The sequence below is a fragment of the Amphiura filiformis genome, chromosome 2 (assembly GCF_039555335.1).
Source record: "Amphiura filiformis chromosome 2, Afil_fr2py, whole genome shotgun sequence".
Lineage (NCBI taxonomy): Eukaryota > Metazoa > Echinodermata > Ophiuroidea > Amphilepidida > Amphiuridae > Amphiura > Amphiura filiformis.
In genome coordinates, this window is record NC_092629.1 from 896,430 (window position 1) to 917,954 (window position 21,525).

Consider the following 21,525-nt stretch of genomic DNA (forward strand, 5'->3'; position numbering starts at 1 on the left):
TTGTCAGTGAAAAAACTTTAAAATCGGGTTAAATTAGGTAATGGAATGGATGGAAGTGTGAGTCATAACAGGTTTTGTCCATGCAATTTACCGATCGTCCCTGACAAGACTGACTGATGCCAGTTTTAAGCTTACTCACACGATATAGCATGGAATTTTTGTCAATTTTTCACAGAAAAATTGGAGGGGGCGTTTATTAGAGGGGGAGCGTTAATTACAAACAATACGGTACCTGTAATTACTGGAAAATGCCTGTATTTATTGTGAAATAGGAATACCTTCATTTACTGGGAAATACCCGTATTTACCGGGAAATGGAAATTCCTGTTTTTACTGGAAAATTGGACTGTATTTTCAAAGGAAACACCTGTACTCTGTATGAATACTTGCATGTGATATATCTGTATATGCAGGGAAATACTTTGCTTGGTACTTGTATTTACTGTACTGGGAAATGGAAATTCCTGTTTTTACTGGGAAATTCTGGTGAAATACATGGCAATCAAGGAGGGGGACTTTGCCACAACCTTTCCAGGACCTTCGATGCAGCGATCAGAATAGGTCTTCGGGGACTCTTCCGTGACATCATCCCAACGTGTCACAGGTCAATAGCTTAGCACCTGTCCAGTTGGCCTGATGATGCATCTCAAATAAGATGTGATACCGTAGCTATCAAAAAGAGTTAGTCCAGATGAACATAGTTGGGCTATTAAATTTAAAATCCACACTCCCCCTGTGGAAGATTTTGGAAATATCTGCCTCAGGGGGAGTATGAATTTCAAATGGAATTATCACATTAGGCAGCTCCATTTGAATGCCATACACCCTTTGAGAAAGATTCAACCTTAATCTTGCACAGAGGGAGGGTGAGCTTCAAATGGAGCTTCCTGTGCTCATTCCATTTGAAATTCATACTCCCTCTGAAGCAGATATTTCCAAAATCTTCCACAGGGGGAGTGTGGATTTTAAATTGACTAGCCAAATTATGTGAAGATTTACCATTTATTGGGCTATTCCAGTTGAAATCCATACACCCCCTATGAAAGACATGATCTTAATCTCCTACACAGGGAGTGTGAACTTCAAATGGAGTCACCCATTCAGTGTTGTCTGCTCCAAAATGGGCTATTCCAGTTGAAATCCATACACCCCCTATGGAAGACTAAAACTGTTTTCAATTGTTTTTCACAGGGGTACTTCAATGAACAACCCTACCAAAGGGCGGTGGTTTCGATTCAATGACACCGTGGTGGAGGAATTTGAAATGAACGATGCAGCGTTGGAAGCGGAGTGCTTTGGAGGAAGTTACAAGCCAAAGATATATGATTCAGGATGTAAGTAACTCAGTGCCAGAAGTGGGTAAGTGCAATAGCTGCTCTGTGAACTTTTTTTCAATTTACACACACACAGTAATACTGTGTGTAAATTGCCAAATGTATACATGGCAGCTATTGCACTTTTTTAGGTTCTCAGAAATATTCATAAATGCAGGTAGGTGTGTGGAGCGTTTATTGAATAGGGTGCAACTCTACTAGTCTTATTACAGGAATGCCCTACCTTAAACCCTAACCCTAAACGAGGACTGGACTCAAGTCTAGCAAGTTGCACCCTATTCGGTAATTGTACCCATGATCTTCATAAATTTTGTGTTCACAAGAATTAATTTGTTCCTGGGAGTTTGTGTGGGGGTGTTTACGTTTGTGCGTTAGTGTGTTGGTCAGTTTTAACATGGGGGGGTGAACATATGTGTGTTAGCTCTCAAGCAAGGGATGAGACAGCACAAATAAAGAAACTGTCGAAGTGACGTAATAATCATAGCAATTGATGAATACAATTTTTGAATAGATCGCTCTGCACTACAAGCAGGTTGCACTCATCATCTGTGTATGTCTGCAATCATAGATTGAATACAATATCGCTCTTTTCAAAGATACTAATCTTACAGGTGCGAGTGATCAGCATTTCTTTGACATCTATGGTTCAATGCATAGGTATAGTGTAGTGCAGGGCGATCTATTCAAAAATTGCATCCATGTATTGCTATGGTAGTTGGTCCGATTATTATGTCACTTTGACAGCGAATAGGGTCACACGACTAAATCAACTATTGTCGTAGTCGTGACTAATTAGACATGACTAAAATGGGTCCTGGCTGCACTTATAGGGAATTCCAAGTGAGACACAGGAGACTTATCACTTCCAAAGACTTGACTACAAAACTGTGATGATTCTATTCTTTCTTTTTTTGTTAGCTTATCACTAACAATTTTAATTATTTTCAATACAAAATCAAAAATTAGAAACATACTCTGGGTGTACCAGTAAAACAGTATTACTATACCTCATAAATATTTATTAGGTAATCCAGACTTCTTATTTGTTAATAACGCCAGCATTCGAGTACGGTATTTAATAATTATTAAAAATGTAATGATGATGATAATTTTTTGATACAAATAACATTTAATAAACTTATGAAAATATAGAATAAACATTTAAGGATACAGTCATAACATGTAAAACAATTAAAAATGAATGTGTGTACAAGAAATTTACAAAATGTACCAACTTGTCTTTTGAGTATGCTCCTTAAATTTATTGGGCTATTCCAGTTGAAATCCATACACCCCTATGGAAGACATGACCTTAGTCTCACACACAGGAGTGTGAATATCACATGGAGTCACACATTCAGGTAACCCCATTTGAAATTCACATGTCTTCCATATTCATGTGTCTGGATTTCAACTGGAATAACCAGTAATCAATTAGGAAATAGGAAAAAATGTCACTCTTATGTACATAAATTGATGAATCCATGTTTTTCAATATCAATTTCAGTCTCTTAGGAACCATAAACTCTGTGTAGCTGAGAATTAATTTAATTAAAAATGTGTTAAAAGATCAAATTTACATGGTTTTTGAAATTTAATTTAGTCAACTGCTAATCAAATTCATCATGTGATATCTTCAAAAGACTAGTCTGATTAAAACTGAGTAAAATATCACGCATAATAAATTGGCTATTTCTAATATTTCAAGTAATCTGGGCTAGTGACACCTCATTAATTTCCATGGACCTTTGTATGTATTGTAATAGGTATTAGCTTTTACTTTGAAAAAGCAATCATTTCAATTAATCTGTAATTAACGAAACCAACTAAAAGCAGTGGAAAAAACTTGACATCACATGTCTTTTGGCTGGTTTAGGTATATGATTTAATCTGTCCTCGAAAATAAACAGGGCAATATGTCAAGTATGGACTGGTTTTTCAGCTGCCTTTAGACACTTTGTAATTAACAAATTATCGAGTCATAAGAGCAAATACACACCGTAATTTGTTAGGCCTGTTAATTAGCAAATAAATGAAACTTATAACATTGTGTATTGATATAAAATGGCGTGGACGCAATTGATCGCAGCACCTATGCTGGTTGCGTGTTGCATAAGACTGCGATAACATGGAAGTATACTGTATAAGGTATTCGCCATACGATATACGCTCTTTCGATCAGGCTGAGTTTACATAGGAGTATACATGTGAACTCAGCCTGATCGAATGAGCGTATTTTGTATAGCGAATACCGTATACAGTATACTTCTATGTGATCGCAGCCTAATGCATGACTGGCGTGCGCACGCTTATGTGAATTTACGCAAGCGTGAGCTGGGACTTTATTGACAAGCGCAGTAACAAAAACTGAATAATTTTCGCCAATTATAAGCTGACCATACTAAAGCTCCAAGTCAATCATAATATTTAATATTAATAATGATATTATTTATAATAATGGAATTATGAAAATACAGAACAAACAAAAAATACAGAACAAACATTTAAGGATACAGACATAACATGGGAAACAATTAAAAATGAATGTCCGTGCAATGCATTGAAAAAATGTAACTTCAAAAACAGTTTTCAGCATGCTCTTACATACAAGAAATAGGAAATTATTCACTAAATATTGCATAGGATGGTCTTGTGACTTTTATCCATTTTTTCCAATTCCAATTTTATAAATTATAAAATTTTGTTGAGCTTCGATAGCCTGGAGTTAATTCAATTAATATTGTGTTAAATGATCACCTATGCAGATCAAATTTACAAGGTTTTTGAAATTTGATAAAGTCAACTGCCAATCAAATTCATCATGTGATATTTTTAACATTTGTGTGGCTTATATACTCTTGATTAAAACTGTAAAATATACCACATAAATTCATAATACAATATATTTCAACTTAATAGCATGCACGGTCAGAAAAGCGATGATGCAAAAAAAGACCACCCCAGCTCAAAATCAATGCCCCTCCAATACTCATCCAATCACCTACACAGTAGGCGTATAATGAAATTGGTGAGCCCATGAGCGGTAACAACATGTCTAAAGATGAAGTATTTTTTGCCGTCCCATATTTAAAAATGTGAGATTTATGAAATGTGATATAATGATAATGATGATGATATTAAAATACAGAATAAATATACAGGGATACCGTTGACTTAGTGCTATCAAGGATACCAAATTGCACAAGTCTGTCTCTATACATTGGTTCGTCTCAAGTTCGGTAGTGATGTAGGTGCGTATTTTGTACTAAACATATATGAATTACCTATGATCTTCTGATTTCCCTGAGTGGAATATTTTCTTGCTGGTCTCTTTTTTTGACCTTGCTTGAAATGATTGATGCCAAAGTATACAGGAATGGATTAATGGATGAATTGATTGGCAAGGCAACTGTTGCTATCCAGGCATAGGCTACTGGGTTATCTTCTACCACCCCAGCCTGAATCAGGATCGAATATATGCCTACTGACACCCAGCAGCAAAAATCTGTGAAGACTATGACAAAAATTTTCAAGGCCATTCTAGTTTCCTCCTTTGAATCGGTAGAACGGCCAGCTTTTTGAGCTGTTTGTTTGGCCGAGAAAAAAATAGCCAGATAACAGTAGCCTACAACAAAAAAGCATGCCAGATTAAGGACTGTAAATACGGCAAGAGAAAAGTACATAGCAGCGTTACTACCTGTATCCACAACATGGTAATCCGTTATAGTATTGTCTTCATCGGACAAAGTGTAAACAGTTTGTAGAGTTTCTGATGATTCACTGATCTTGTAGTTCCGGTATCGTGAAATGGGTAGTCCTACACAAATTTCTGAAACCCCATAGACACCAAGATTGCCTTTTGATAATGCAAATGTTGCTATGCTTATGCCTAATGCTACAAACCACAGCAAGGCAACCAAGACACGGGCAAGTTTCGTACTTAGTCTAAGATCACTAAATGTGTACTTCACCCCCAGAAACCTGTCAATAGTGATCAGTGTGATGAAGAAAGCTGATGCCTCACTGGATAATACAGACATAGCACCAGCTATTCTACACAATATACTGGCTCGCCATGATTCAGAAAATGATGGAAAGTATGATGTGTAATGCAGGTCTGCTGAAATTAAAATAACTAGATATACACCCATAAAGAAATCTGATATTGACAGGTTTGTGATAAGCAGGAATTGGACCTTGCTACCACGCTGTTTTTGTTTGTATCTAAAGTAAAAGACCAATATATTTCCAATTATGGCAAGAGCCCCTATAAACCATATAGTTATACGTAGACCATAGTATGGCAACAAACGCTTGCATGTGAGGAATGGAGACGGAGCGGTGTCACATATGCAGTGGGCTAATGTGAAACAACAGGTAGAAGGGTCACTTACAATAACATCTGCTGTTTCATTCAACCCTGCAAATGAATTGGACTCAATCCTCAAAAGTGGATTTTCACGTAAATTGAGTCTTACCAAATTGATGCAGTGATGAAATACCCCAGTCGGAATGTGAATCATGTTATTCCCCGATATATCCAAATGTTGTAACTGTTTCAGGCTGTGAAAAATATCTTGCGAAAGGAACTGCAATTGGTTGTGATCAATATCAAGATATATGAGTGCAGTTTGATTTTGGAATGTGTCAGAATGTAAAATGGACAGGTTATTATGTGACAATGACAAACGAAATACATCTATATCCTTATCTATGTCAAAGCCTAGTACTGCATATAAATATTTATGTTCAGTTTCATTATATGTAGAGCTTTCTATACTGAATAAGCCACCAAGCATTATTTCAGTTAGATGGTTGTTTGAAAGGTCCAGTACTAACAAGGTTTCAGTGAATTTGCTGAATATATCAAGCACCATCTCATTGAGATTATTGTTTGCAAGGTTTAAATATTTCAAACTTGTGAAGGTGCTAAATACAGCTGGTGTTGCCTCATGAAGATTATTTCCTGAAAGGTCTAAATATGCCAACTGTGTCAGGTGGCTGAGTACAGCAGGTGTTATCTCATGAAGGTTATTACCTCCAAGGTGTAAATATACCAATCTTGTCAATGCGCTGAATATATCGGGTGATATATGGGTAAGATTATTACCTCCAAGGTGTAAAGTGTCCAAGCTTGTCAATGTGCTGAATACATTGTGGGGTATATGGGTAAGATTATTACCTGACAGGTATAACCACATCAAGCTAGTCAATTTGCTGAATACATTTGGGGGTATCGCATTCAGATTATTATCCTGTAAGAATAGAACCCACAGAGATTGCAATCCATCAAAAGCTCCTGGGTGCAGATACTGGAGGCTGACATTGTTCAGATGCAATAACTGTACATTAGCACTGAATGCCCTACGTTTGACAGCATGTAATACACTGCCAGCCCAGCTCAGAAACATCACATTAGATGAATATGGGATTTCAGTCTCAACTGTGTCTCCATTAATGCAATTGCTGGTTATTGTGTCATTACCCAGGATACAGGTGCAATCTTGGGGACACAGCATGTGACATCTTGTACCGACTTCATTGACTCCTATCAATTCATAAAAATGCCACCATTCAGTAATATTTTCCTGTTTACACGCTACATCTCTATACATCTGCTGATCCTCTGCAAAAGTATTGTTACCAAATATGGTAATAAGCAGCACCCACACCCAAATATTACAGTAATTTTGGCAAGCCATAGTGCTTATGATACTGTACTCAACTTTAAATTGTCTGGTTTACACAATATATTAAAGATTGAGGCTTATGTATGGTTAGAACGCAGTTGACTGAGTTGATATTTTACAGATATCTTGTTGGGTCTTTATCATGAAGTAACTTTGGTGCCTTGTATAAACTATTTTTACTGGTCTCCAAAAGTGTCTTTTTCAAGAACCTCTTACAATTCCAGGGCTGAAGACAACTTGGGTCAATAAAGTTCACTCACCGTCCTGGGAAATACTCACTCTGTGTCAGTTACCACAGGTTAGGGGTCACACAGGGGTTTTATTTAAGTTAGCTTTTAATTTATTTTACAGATTTTCTTAATATTGATTTTCCCTATCACTTTACCAGGTGATGGTGGAATGAAAATTTATAGGTCGCCTTGTGCAATTTCTTAGTGAACTCCCAAATGCTCTATATGGTCTACCGGGAGCCAAATGACACCTATCGCCTTTAAATTTGAGCGTTATTGCGGTTACAATTTTCTAGCTTACATGTATCACTGATATATGTTGGGAGTGTTTATAAACTTATGCTTTTGCTACAATAATGCTGCTCAACACAAATGAATTTAATTTTAACGCTTTTAATGCAACAATTTGCCTGGATAATGTGTGGCAAAAAGTCAGTTTTGTTGGACCCACATACAAGCACATGAAATATCTTGTTGTTTGGCTTCTATATGACATTGGTGTCCTATGATGCTATGATATGAAAAGTTTTCTAGCTTCTGCACATGTATCACTGATATATGTTGGGAGTGTTTATTTGTAAACTTGTGTTTTGCTACAGTAATGCTGCTTAACACTGAATTAATTTAATTTTAATGCTTTTAATTCAACACTTAATTTACCTGGAGAATATGTGGCAAAGAGTCAATTAGGTTGGTCCCACAGGCAATCACACCAAATATCTTGTTGTTTAAATGGCTGCTATGACATCGGTATCCTAGCTACGATGATATGTGAAAGTGCAGGATATTTATGCATGCACACACACACGCTTTATACCAACAGGTACATCAATTGTAAGTGACAAAACAAGCAAAATAATATAAGCAAAGCATGCATACAAAATTGAGCATATACATTAAAGCCCAGCACTTGTATGAGGGTCAAGCTAATGTCCCTTGGTTCAGTACTGGGCCACACATAAGACAACAAATGACAATACGACAGACAAATGATCTGCAAAACAATTTACAGGTGGGGATATGATTGATTATAAAGGACTACTCCAGAAGCCCAAACGCTGAACAGAAATGACCTATGACCTGACTCGGTCAGCTCATCCATGGGCATGAATAGACTTCTGCTGCAGTTTTATATTCGCTCAGCTACAGTTGCTCTGTGATAAATTTATAGCTTACACAGGATCTCTGACATTCAGTACAAGTTGCTCTTGTAATATTCTAGTTTACACAGTATGTCTGCCCAGGGTCCTTCAGCTGAAGTTCTGATCACTTTGTTACACAAGTCATATATCTTGTTACTTAGGATCCTGTAGTACCACCAATGCCAACAATTTCACAGTATCCACTCCGTGATGGGATAGAAAGGTCACTTCAAATTGGTCTCACAATTATATATGGGATCACTGTTTTTATTACCCAGGTTCCTTATTTTGTTAACAGCCTCACTGCAGTGCATGTGAGTTTCTGTTAAAGTAAAACAATGAACATAAATTTCTGAATTCCAGCAAATGGACTTTTCCAGGAAGTTACTCTATAAAGTTGCACATTCAAATATTAAATAATCGCATGCATTAACAATAATTGAATAGTTAATGTATCAAGTTCTTCATTTATAGTGTTGGATTTCTTCTTATCGTTGGGATAGTTGATTACACGGTATACTGCATGTAGTACATAATGTAGCTGTCTTCAGGTATCAGAAAATGTTGAATCAAGGATAACCTGCAAAGAGAGATAGAAATATTGAACTAATCACTGCATTTAATAACATTGAGTAGTTAATGTATCAAGTTCTTCATTTATGGTGTTGATATCTTATCGTTGCGTTAGTTGATTACACGGTATACTGCATGTAGTACATAATAATGTAGCTGTATGGCATCAAGTAATGTTGCACTAAGTATAACCTGCAAAGAGAGATAGATGGTAGTTAGCTTTGTCCGTAGTGCTAACTTGAGGTCAGCTTGAGTTGCACGACTTCAGCTTTATAAACTGTCGACTAGTCACTTAGCTGTGCAACCCTATTATCACTTGCCTGTTTCCTTTCAACTTGAATTTGAATTGAAAGGACAAAATTAATGAAGAAAACATAAATAGAATTTCTTGGACGAAAACAATTTGTAGAAAAAGATTTTTACTTTGAGTAAAACAATTTGTGGTGTAAATTTTGCGAATTATTTTGAAAATATTCCCTTATTTGTGCTCTTTGAGGATACTTAGATAGCCAACTATCACCAGGCCATAGTTGTACGTCATGACTAACGATATTAGGCATGATGACTACGACTAAAGTCAATTTAATCATTCAACCCTATTATCAACTGCCCATTTTCTTTTGAATTTGAACTTGTATTTTCAAAATTTGTATTTTCAAAATTAATGAAGAAAACATAAAAAGTTAAACGTAATCCAATAATGATAATGGAAAATCAAATAGTAAAAAATAAAAAAAAAACACTGATAATTTGAACATGCATTGCACTATACCAGTTGAAATCCATACACCCCTTATGGAAGACATGACCTATAACCTCCCACACAGGGAGTGTGGATTTTAAACAGAGTGACTCATTCAGGTAGCCCCATTTGAAATTCACACTCCCTGTGTGGAAAATTAAGGACATGTCTTCCTATAGTGGGTGTATGGATTTCAATTCTTATAGCCATTGTAATAAAATGTGGAGCTTGCTGATGACTACTGATCTCTGAAAAAGTCTGTGCCACATCTTTAATCCTTAAATCAGAACTTTTTGTTAACCTGTTGAGAACTACTTGCCGATTGGCCAAAATGAATATTGTGTCCAATTTTGAACCAATCAAGGAGGGTATTAATAAGATCATCGGCAAATGCAAGTTTGACCATAAATAGTTTAAAGCCTAGTCATAATTGGCAATTGAAATGAGCATTTCAAGTTATCAACTAATCAGAAATTCTGTTAGATGGCCTAACAGAACAGTCCAGGCGGTTAAATAGAAGTCACAGTGGTTAGATAAAGATATTAGGACTCTGGGTGATTGAGCTGGAAAATTTTATCTTCCCCAAACTGGTGGGCACACATAAACATTGAAAAAGCAAGCATAGTAAATTAATAATAAACAATTTTGAAACAGTTTTGAAATGTAACTTCTAAACAACACTGGCTACATGTTATGGGATAATCACAGACATGTTAATTTTTGTTATAGAATAAATCAAAAGAGTGCATGGTATAATATTGTCAAAAACAATTTTGCAAAATAATGTATATCACCAGACATATATATCACCAGACAGATTATAAATACATACATACATACATACATACATACATACATATACGAATTTTTTATTCAATAATGAACAAATACATTTGGGCCACCAAAGCGGCATCATAAATCATTACATGAATAAATTACAAACAACATGAAATTGAACAGGAAGAATTAATTGATTTTGGTGAGCCTGTATCGCAGTCTCCAAATGATGTTGGTTCCAATCATGGAACTGACAGAAGCATACTTGGCAACAGCCTTGGCAACACGTTTGGGGAAGCCAAGTTTCTTCAACCCACTTCGAAACGGTGATGAATATGGCCGAGTGACCCAATCACGAAGACAAGGATTTTGCAATCAAATCCGCACAATGTGAGCAAGTTACAAAGAGGAGTATACTTTTGGAACTTTGTGTTGTAACTTTCCTCAATGAAAGCATCGAAAGGACAAGTTACTTCCAAGATGAAACACTTCATGTTTTCGTGATCAATGAGAAATAAGTCTGGTTTTCTTGCTTGAATGTCCTGAAAGATGTTTGCGAATTCAATTTCATCATCGCTATTCGTGATCAGGGCACCCGAGATGATCTTTTCACGGTAGATATCACACCTGTTGTATTTTTTAATTTCCTTTTCAAGGATATTCAGGCTCCGGTTATGTCTTGAAATGTAATTGTAACGAAATTGCATGCAGCCGTTTGCTACATGTGAAATTGTATCAAATGGATTTCTGCAAAGAGGGCACGATTTGCTGACCTGAGGAAACATTACATGGAGCAATGAATTTGATTCAGCGATTTGGAGTCTAGCTTTGGTGATAAACTTAATCAGGTCGTCACTTAAATCACCATTCTTTAAATGCTCCATCGAACATGCATAATCTGCTTTCTCGAGGTCCGCAAGTCTTCCCTGTGATTCAAGATTTTTCCAGTTGCTTAGTTCAGTTTCAGTCAGTTTCTTTATGATAAAATGATAAATTACTTTGTGACAAACCATAACAGTTTCACCTGCCTTTATGGCATACGCAAAGTTTTCGTTGTTTGATTTAACCAACTCGATGGCTAATTTTGAGCAGATCTCGCTTTAACTCAATTCCAGGCTGACTTGCTCAAGCAAGTCTGAATATTTTTATGATGATACCATTTTCATCAGCTTCATACCCAGCAAAGTTTTTACCTTCATCATTAGTTTCTTTAACTTTCCTTTTTTGCATGTGCAGTTTTAGGGACTTTTCAGCAGTCTTCCGGACCACATCATCATCTGAATTCAACATTTGTACATATGACGCCACCTTTTTAGCGAAATATATACTAGATGGTTTTCGGATTCCAAGGCCTCCAGATGATTTGGGGACAAAAACATACTTATGGTTAGAATTAGTATGTTGGCCTAACCATAATCTGGCATACTTGATAATTAAATCCTCCATTGCCGTCAAAGTTTTAAATGGTATAGGCAGAATGCTGAAAAATCCTTCAACTGTTGGAATGCATAATGTATTGATTGCTTCAAGTTTAAAGCAGATTGCAAGCGGAGCAATGTCGAGTTTTTGCAATAAATTTTTGAATTTTTGGAATAGTTCTGACACTTGATGATTCCAATCACCCGTCATATTGATTGAATAACCAAGGTACTCATATGACTTATCACGTTGATATTTTTCCACGGGGTTACCTTGCAAATTAATGATGGTTTGATCAGCTTGACCACGCTTATACCAATTGTTGCCTGATCTACGTTCGTACAAAAGAGCTGATTTTTGAGCCTTGATGTCAAGTTTGGCCCAATTGCAAAATGTTTCAACTTTCATTTCCATATCAACAATTTGCCGAGGATCACGTGTACATACGGCAATATCGTCAACATAGGCCTGGACGGGGATTGGCAAATGTTGCTCATCAAATGGTTCTTTTAACCATCTCAAAAGCATGTCTATACCAAGTTCAAAGGCAAAAACAGACCACGGGCAACCTTGTATGATACCACGACCGCTTGATGGTGGCCGTAGTTCCATCCTTGCATTGAACTGTAAAACACGAATCTGTATAGACATCCTGGAAAATGTTTAAATATATATCTGGCATGCCGGTGTCAGTAAGACCACGTTGCATAACCGGGTGCTCAATACTACCAAATGCATCAGCAAAATCTATGTATAACATGAACATTTTACTGCTTTCATGACGAAAGTCTTCTAGAGTTTGTTTTTGACAAAAAGCATGTTCTAATAACCCTGGTCTTGGCATTGCGCCTTTTTGATTTGGACACATTCTCCCTTCTTCAACCAACCATGGAACTAAGCGTTCCTTTAGTAACATCATGTAAACTTTATACATAACACAAGTCAGTGAGATGGGTCGCCAGTTATCAATTTGGTCCAGATCACGTCCTTTTTGGGAATCAAAATAATTTTTGACTTCTTCCAATCTTCAGGAATCTTCTGGTTAAGTTAAGAAAGCATGTATTGAATATGTATAGCAAAGGATGTAAGTTGTTATCAAAGTGTCTACGCAGATCTTCATAACGTAGACCATCTTCCCCCGCAGCTTTGCGTGATGGTAGACTTTTAAGCACCTTGCGGAGTTCTGTTTCAGTAAATGGATCCGTTGACGGGAAATTAATAGGGGGATGCGGTAAAAGAGTACGTGGCCATGGCTCATTATCGAATACTTGTTCAACCTGAGTTCTGTTCTTAGCTTTGTGTTTGAAATGGTTTTCAATTATTCCGAGGTTTATCGTGCACTGTTGTGGCGGTTCTATGATGCTGTCATTCTTGATAATACCAATTGCCTTGGCTTTATCGTTTTTCCACAGTTGATTAAGTTTTTGTTTACTAACAAGTGAGGGATTCCCCCGTTGGTGTGCATTGAAAGCCGGACTAACGTTTTGTTTAACAAAACTGATCATGTGTGGGATGTCCCGTAGAAGCAATTGTTTGTATTGTTCAGATGTGACCTCGAGCTCACTAACTTCGTCGGTCAATAGGCTTGTATGGATTGGGAATTTCAATAACACCCGTTTCGCATATTTCAATGTGTCGATATTCCATGGTCTACCATTATCAGTTCCTTTCACATTTCCGTTATCGTAGAAAAATGAGGTCAAAATGGCCAAAACAGTCCACCATTTCTTAGGGTTAGGGTGACAATAAGAATCATAACTCCTACCGGTTATCAATGATTGTCTATACGTTCGCTCCAATTCTTCAAAAGTAGCCCAACTACCGTCCATGATATTAGCCTGACAGCATCGGGTGAACTGAGCGAGTAGTGTTGGGTCTGTCGGCTCTATCTCCCGGTGATCTACTCGGATCTTTCCTGTTCGAGGGCGGCTTTTACAGCCTTTTAAGGCGACCGACCCCTACCATGTTGTTTTCCACGCCGGCTGTGGTCAAGACGGATGTGAGTCCCAAGATGACGATCCAAAGGTGAAAAATGGAAGTTGCAACAGAGCGTCGTGAAAAACGATGTGAACCCTCCGCCATCTTGGAATACATAGGAACCCCAAAATCCACAGATTGCTCATCCGAAAGGGTGCCAGAGATACTGACACGATTTGTGCGGTTCTTGAGGTAGCTATCAAACCAGTTCAACACGAGACCACACAGCCCATAAGATGTAGCAAGGCGAGATGTTAATAAATCATGGTCAATCGTGTCGAAACGCCGCCAACAAATCCAACAAGACAAGATAAACAGCCCTGTTATTGTCAATCTCATGCATAATGTCATTTTTGACACGTAGAATGGCAGTTTCAGTGCTATGGTTGCCTCTATAAGCTGACTGAAAAGGTTGTTCCAGGGAATTTTCCATGATATATGAATCAAGACGACAAGAAACAACCTTTTCAATGACTTTGGATAGGAAGGGGATATTGGAGACAGGCCTATAGTTACTCAAGACATTTTTATCCAAATTTGATTTCTTAAGGATCGGAGTAACTATGGCCCGACGTAAGGAGTCTGGGAAAACACCAGTACTGATGGAAGTATTCACAATATGTGAGACAAACTGAACCATATCATGGACATAGGTCTTAAGAAGCCATGTAGGCATGGAGTCCCAAAGAACAAGTCTTATTTGGTGCACAAACAATAATTTCAGAGATTTCATCATGATCAGCCGAAGCAAATGAAGATAACTCACAATTTACAGGAACATCATGAAACCTGAAAGCAGTCAAGTCACCAATTCCAGACATATAAACATGAAACTCAAAGTTGATTGAATTAAAAAATTATAATCTGTGCTACATCCCTAACAAAATATATGTGGTATGCAACAGTTTCAATTCCTATTAAAAAATCCTTGGGTGGTACAAAGCCGTTTATAGAAAATAAAGTAGCCTGGGGATTTGCCCTGAACATGTTTAAAACAAAACCTCCTATGCAACCTTTTGACAGTTTTGTGACTCAAAATGTTATGTGAGGGGACTTATATGTCATACAAACCTACAAACACGACAAATTTGCCTGATTCCAATAAATTTCATATTATAAGATTGTACATTATGGCTTTAAAGAGCCCCTCAATTGAAAAGGTAACCTGCACAAAAAACCAGGTTACTCCAACTGAATATGGAATGTATAATTATACACAATGTAGCTAAGTGACACAAGTGAATCTTGACTTATTAGGCAATGCAAAACTGTAGGTCTTCTCAACTCACTCATTTTGTAAATTTTATATAAACATCAAATACTGTTAATAACTTACTATACAAGGAGAGATGACACTTTTATTCTCAGATAGAATAACAAAATATGAATGTAATGTCACATGCCTTTTAGAACACTTGTTAGATGTCCTAATTTGCCCTGAGTGACATCGAGCGTTTTACATTCATAACCTCATTAATAAACGCGATGCGTGCGATCCAATCATATTTTATTATTTGCGAAAACGCGAACGCAAATCGAGGTCATTAATATCTCACAATTGACCGCAAAATGCGTAATTGTTCCAATGTCGCACACAATTGACTTCTGCGTATACGCCCGTACAGCGTCCAACAAACTGCTTGGCGCTGGCTGCCAGTATTTGGATTGCGCTACCATATTTGCACAGATTCTGATACGCACTTTTTGTTATTGGTCGTCTTGTTTTAGCCTGATCGATTTTGGGAAAGGGAAGATGTAAAAATAGTTTATTTTTACAAACTTTTGAGGAACATTTTGTGTTCTTTTGTTGAAAGTTAAAAGATCAAAGTGACGCGGTTATGAATGAGGTTAATAACTTTGCATCGGTAATATATAGGGCATTGTGAAAAATCTAAACATTTTGCTTTGGACCTCGGAATATCCTCGGGGCTACGCCTCGGGATATTCCTCGGTTCCAAAGGCAAAATGTTTAGATTTTTCACAATGCCCTCCAAATAACCGATGCGAGTTATTAACCTCTAACCAATTCTATCTATAAAAGTATCATGAAAATTGCATAAGGTGACTTGCATGTTACTATATAATCATGTGCTCAAACACAAGATTCCACACATAATCACCAAGTCATAATTTTAAAAGAACGAAATGAAAGTTTTTGGAAAATAAGAATAAAATAATCTTAATCAAATGTCATGACTATTGTTAACAACATGACAACTACTATAATTGACTTCATCGTGCAACCCTAAGAAGATTTTCTAAGAAAACATTAATAGAATTGTGAAGCATTAATCCAAAAAGAGATGAAATCAAATCAAATAATGAATATTATAAAAAGTAATCTTTTAAACTTGAAGGGATATACATTTATGTTATTTTGCCAGCAAAATAGATTTTATTTTGATCATTTAATGGATATCAAACATTAGAACTAAATGAATGTACAGTGTGTACCAGAAAAAAATTACTGGATGAATTTATTTGGACACAAGTTAAAAAATAGGATTTTTTGACACAATTTTAAAAGCAGCATTGTAGCCCCCACAATGCAGACTAGTGATTCACATGCCAATGCTGGCTTTACATTTTGTTTAGTCCAATGTGACCGCCCACAAAATGAGTGTAAAAGTCGCAAAGTTTTCAGATGTTCCAATTCTCGCTATTCACAATAAGGGCGCCGCCAGCGGTTTGCGATGTAATCGTGATGTATCATGGGAAAAGGTCGAAATCCAAGTCCACGCAATACGAATATTACCATGCTATTACATAGGAACACGTGACAATATTTTTTAGCTTGTCAATATAACGGTATTACACGCAAATCGATAGAGAAAAAATTAATTGTGCACATTTCAAATCACATTATTAAGTATTATTGAGTATCGATTTGCGTGTAATACCGTTATATTGACAAACTAAAAAATATTGTCACGTGTTCCTATGTAATAGCAAGGTAATATTCATATTGCTCGGACTTGGATTTCGACCTTTTCCCATGATACATCACGATTACATCGCAAACCGCTGGCGGCGCCCTTATTGTGAATAGCGAGAATTCTATTGGCAGTGGTATGTCCTTTGTGAATGGGCACATAATACCACTGCCAATACAGGTGCCTTAAACAACGAACAGCAGCTCAACACTTGGAATATATTTCAAAACTACAAACTTGCGACTTTACGCTCATTTCGTGAAAGCAGGTTACATGCATGTTTATTGCAAAACATTTAATTAGGTTTTGTTCAAATATCGCACAATATAAAAAATGAAAGCTTTTATAAAGATGATGTTCAGTACTTGTCAATATATCTTTCTTTGTTTTACAAATGTTAACATATTGTGCAACATAAAGAATTTGAGCTGGCTAAAAGGTCAAAATATTCATGTGTTAACGCTGAATTAATGACCTCTTAGAACTTGTTTGATTGGTTACAAAGAACGCTGTATCTTGTATTGAGCTAATCAGAGATGTGGTAATAGTCAGTAAGATTATTAAGCTTATTGCTAAGACATAAAAGCTATATCTTAATTGGCTTGTCAGATGATCATATCATGTAATTAGCCAATCAGAGGCTCGGTAAGAAAGACAGTAGCACCTGTGGTGTTTTGTCTGAACACTCTTTAAATCAGTTTCTCTGAGGGTAACCACACTATGGCTATAAATCAAGGATTTTGAAGCCGTCTGATATTTAATATACTTCAATCAGTTTAATTGAGAGCATGTTATGATTATATACAGCAAATCAGGGTTCTGAAGCTTTCATGTTTTGAGTATATATAAATCAAGGCTTCTGATATTTATTATTCTCGTGTAATTGAATCCCTGTTATGATTATAAACAGCTATAAATCAAGGATTATGAAGTCTTGTTATTGTTTACCTCAATCGGTGTAAATTGAGCCCATGTTATGATTATATTTATAAAGTTTTAGGAATCCATTTAATTCAACCACTGTGTATTAATCTGAAGCAAATCAAAAGTTATATTCACAGTGAAAGCATGACTAACAAAATACTTTGGGATTGCATAATAGATACGAGGACTAAATTTAATGAGATGCACAAGTTTTAGGAAGGCGTAAACAAGTATGAAAAAGGCCTGTTGATTAAACTTGGGAAGAACTGCATTAATGCATGCATAATGTAGTTGCTTATTTCGCAACCTGTCAACCAAATAAAATTTTCGTATATAATGCACAATGAAATGAGCTACACGCTGCATTTTAAATTGTCATTTGTGTGGGGGCGACCTTAATCACACCCATTTCGTCGGTCGCAACACATAGTGGCGTATAGCCATTTTCCAAATTTTCCGTTTCACATAGTGGCGTATAGATTTAGAGCTAGCTAATATCCTATAATAGTTATTCCTTGTTAACTATTAAAGATACAGCTTAATAGTTTGAACCTTAAACTTTAATTTTAAATGGAATCGGGCCACTGAGAGATAACATTGCAGGAATATCGACTCCGTTAGTAGTAGCATATCCTTCAAAAACGTTTTGCTTGGAGACGTATTTTGTCCTTCACGTACGCCACTATGTGTTGCGACCGACAATTTAATTCTAGTTAAAATAATGTTGTAGCCAATGTTTATTGCATGTACTTGGATGGTTAGTTTTAGGCTTGTTGGCTTGTTTGGAAGTAGGTCTAAATTAAATTGCTTGTAGCAACTCTTCTCTTAAAAATTATAGAAGGTGATGACCTTGCCAAATATGGTCATCGTTGTCTTGTCTCCCAGTAACACGCAAGTAAATCTAACTTATAAAAAAAGACCTGCTCTGACTCAAATCAGTTTGTAAATTTTATATAACTTCTAATTATACTGTTAATAACTTACTGTACAAGGAGGGATGACACTTCTATTCTCAGATAAAAAAAAAAAATATTAATGTAATGTCACATGCCTTTTAGAACACTTGTTTGATGTCCTAATTTGCCCTGAGTGACATTGAGCATTTTACACCAATTCTATCTATAAAAGTATCATGAAATATGCATTTAAGGAGACTTGCATGTACTACAGCACAAAAAAAAAATCATGATTTAAAACAATGAAACCAAAATTTTGTAAAAATAAAATAAAATAAACATACCTTTGAATATCTTGGAGATGAAAACATGCAGACATTTCACAATGAGCAGATGTTTCATAAATTGGAAACTTAGAATCAAACCAACATTTAATTCTTAAAACAGTACATGTACGTGCAAGTCTTCAATGGTGTTAGTACAATATGAACATCAAAATAATAACCCAAATTCAATATGTAAACCGTTTGAATCAGAAGGTATCATGATCGGAATAATTTGCATAACTCTTCGCATAACGTTCAGAAACGTTAAAGAAAACCTTAAAATATCAATCAAAATTGCTGTAAATCTTTTTAAATTTCAAAACATTTGAACAGGATGATCTATTTAAAATGAATTAGATAATGAGTCACATACCTTGTTATTGAGAATCAAGAAAAGCAGCTTCCCATCCGCAGCATAGAAATCAGGACATCCAGTCCTCAAAAGTAGAGAAAAGTCTTTTTATTCAAGTCTAGTTATTTGCCTCGTGGCACATTTGTGTTTTAAAAATGCCGAAGATTTTGCAAGCAACCCGATTTTCAACTCTGTACGTAGCGAAAGTCTGTCGAAGTTGATTTTACGACTTGCATGTTTACAAGATATGTTTTTACAGTCTTGGTGATCTTCTGTGTTGGTGTTCTTCTGTGATGATTGCGAAACTTGCGCTATTGAAAAAAATGAGTACCATAAAATATAACTATATATCAGTGCAGATGTATGTCAAGCTATGGTGGCAGCTAGTTAAAAGATACAGCAGAATTTGAAATTACGATTATTTCATCACTCGCACATAACAATGTTACTTCTTTGGTACCTGTGTCTGACTGTGACATGGGTGTGGTAGCCAGTGTATATATAATAGTAGTTGTGTACTCTTTTCTAAGGCCGAAGTAAAAACCAATCACAAAGTAGCAGCCTATTCTGTTGTAGTCACGTGGGGCATACAAATTCAGTGATCCACGCTCTGGACCATGCGTAGTATTACAGACTGACATGGGTGTGGTAGTCAGGACATATGTAATAGTAGTCGTATACTCTTGTCTATGGCCGAAGTAAAACCAATCACAAAGTAGCAGCCTATTCTGTTGTAGTCACGTATGGCATACACATTGAGTGATCCACTCCTAACAATCACGCATTTGGTTCTCGATCATGCGTGGTATTACAGTTGTGATTTGGTGTTTGAGAAATGCAATATGCCTATGTGATTTTATACCATGTTTACATCATGCAGGCTAAACAGTATATGATACCGGTATAATTTTACCCAATCATTTTGTGGGATGTCAAGAATAATTATAAAAACTAGTGTAAATTATATTGAAGGGGTTATCAGTAATTTGCAAAATCAAAACACCATGAAATTGATCAAAATTCAGATTTTTACATTTTTGGAACAAGAAACAAGGAACAACAACAACATTTATATAGAGCCTTTGCCAAAGCAATGAATTAAGGGAACAAATGGCAAACATCAAAAGCAGTCGTCAAATTGAAAGTAGGATAAATGAAATGTACGTCTGTACTTATTATTGTTTGAGGGAGACTGTCAAATTCGTAAACCATGTCTAACTTATGTATGCTAGTAGTCAATGCCAGGGATGAGTGAGCTATGTTTTATGAAATAGGCATGAGATAGTATGGTCAAATTGACCCGAGTTACTCGCAATTGTTTATAAAGTAAACATTATTTTGATTGCTTGGTGGTGCCGATAGACCAAAAGTTTTGTACATAAATCTCTGCTAACCCCTTTAATTCACGGCCCTGCACTTCTTAGATCGCCTTGATAAGAGTTCGAAGCCCTGTCGTCAACAGAGGGCAGTAAACTCGAGATAAAAATATCCCATATCGCGCTAATGAGCTGGGCAGTAACCGTAGAAAAAGCTCGTTTCTGGCGAAAATTGACAAGTAACTTGCACACATTTCTAGATACAGTTACTATAAGGTCGTGCGATGTATTCAAACCATTTGTTAACCATTTATTTTTTAGGTAGCAATAATTATTTATCATGAATATTATTGTCATGTTGATGACATCATAGTTACTCGCATTTTGTTCATTTTTAAATTTTGAAACATTTAACGCTCAAAAGTCACACAAAATCAATCACATATATTTTTCTTTATTTCACCAGAGTGTCCTTGCCAAGATTCTAGCATCAGACCATGCGCGTTCTCAAGATACAGCCTTCATAAGTGTTAGGTCACTTCTGTACAATTCTTATAATTTGTTTCATGCATACAAATAGCGATGCACGCTTTTGTTGTGTTTTTTGATAGGTTTTCATGTCCGATTTTAACGATAAAACATTATTTCCTATAGAAAAACAATATGGCAAAACATACAACAGTTTGTAACATTCTCCATGAACTTAACCATCTATGTTTGGATTGTGATGTAATTAACGCGTGTGCAATGAGATTTTCTCTTTCTGAATCTGACTTGTAAAATATTATTTTTCATCACAATTTCTCATCAAATTCATACATTTCTGGATCAAAAGTCAGGTAAAACACTTCGTGGTTTTGAAATTTGGTTTAGAAATAACGCTTATAAAATCAT

General features: G+C 36.1%; 1 protein-coding gene across 1 annotated transcript in view; it reads left to right on the plus strand.

The window, feature by feature from the left end:
• LOC140145438 (ubiquitin carboxyl-terminal hydrolase 24-like) overlaps nt 1-21,525 on the plus strand; it is a 116,555-nt gene that overhangs the window by 72,560 nt on the left and 22,470 nt on the right. Inside the window, 1 exon segment of the mRNA XM_072167155.1 lies at nt 1,192-1,334. Coding sequence (XP_072023256.1) covers nt 1,192-1,334 — 143 coding nt within the window.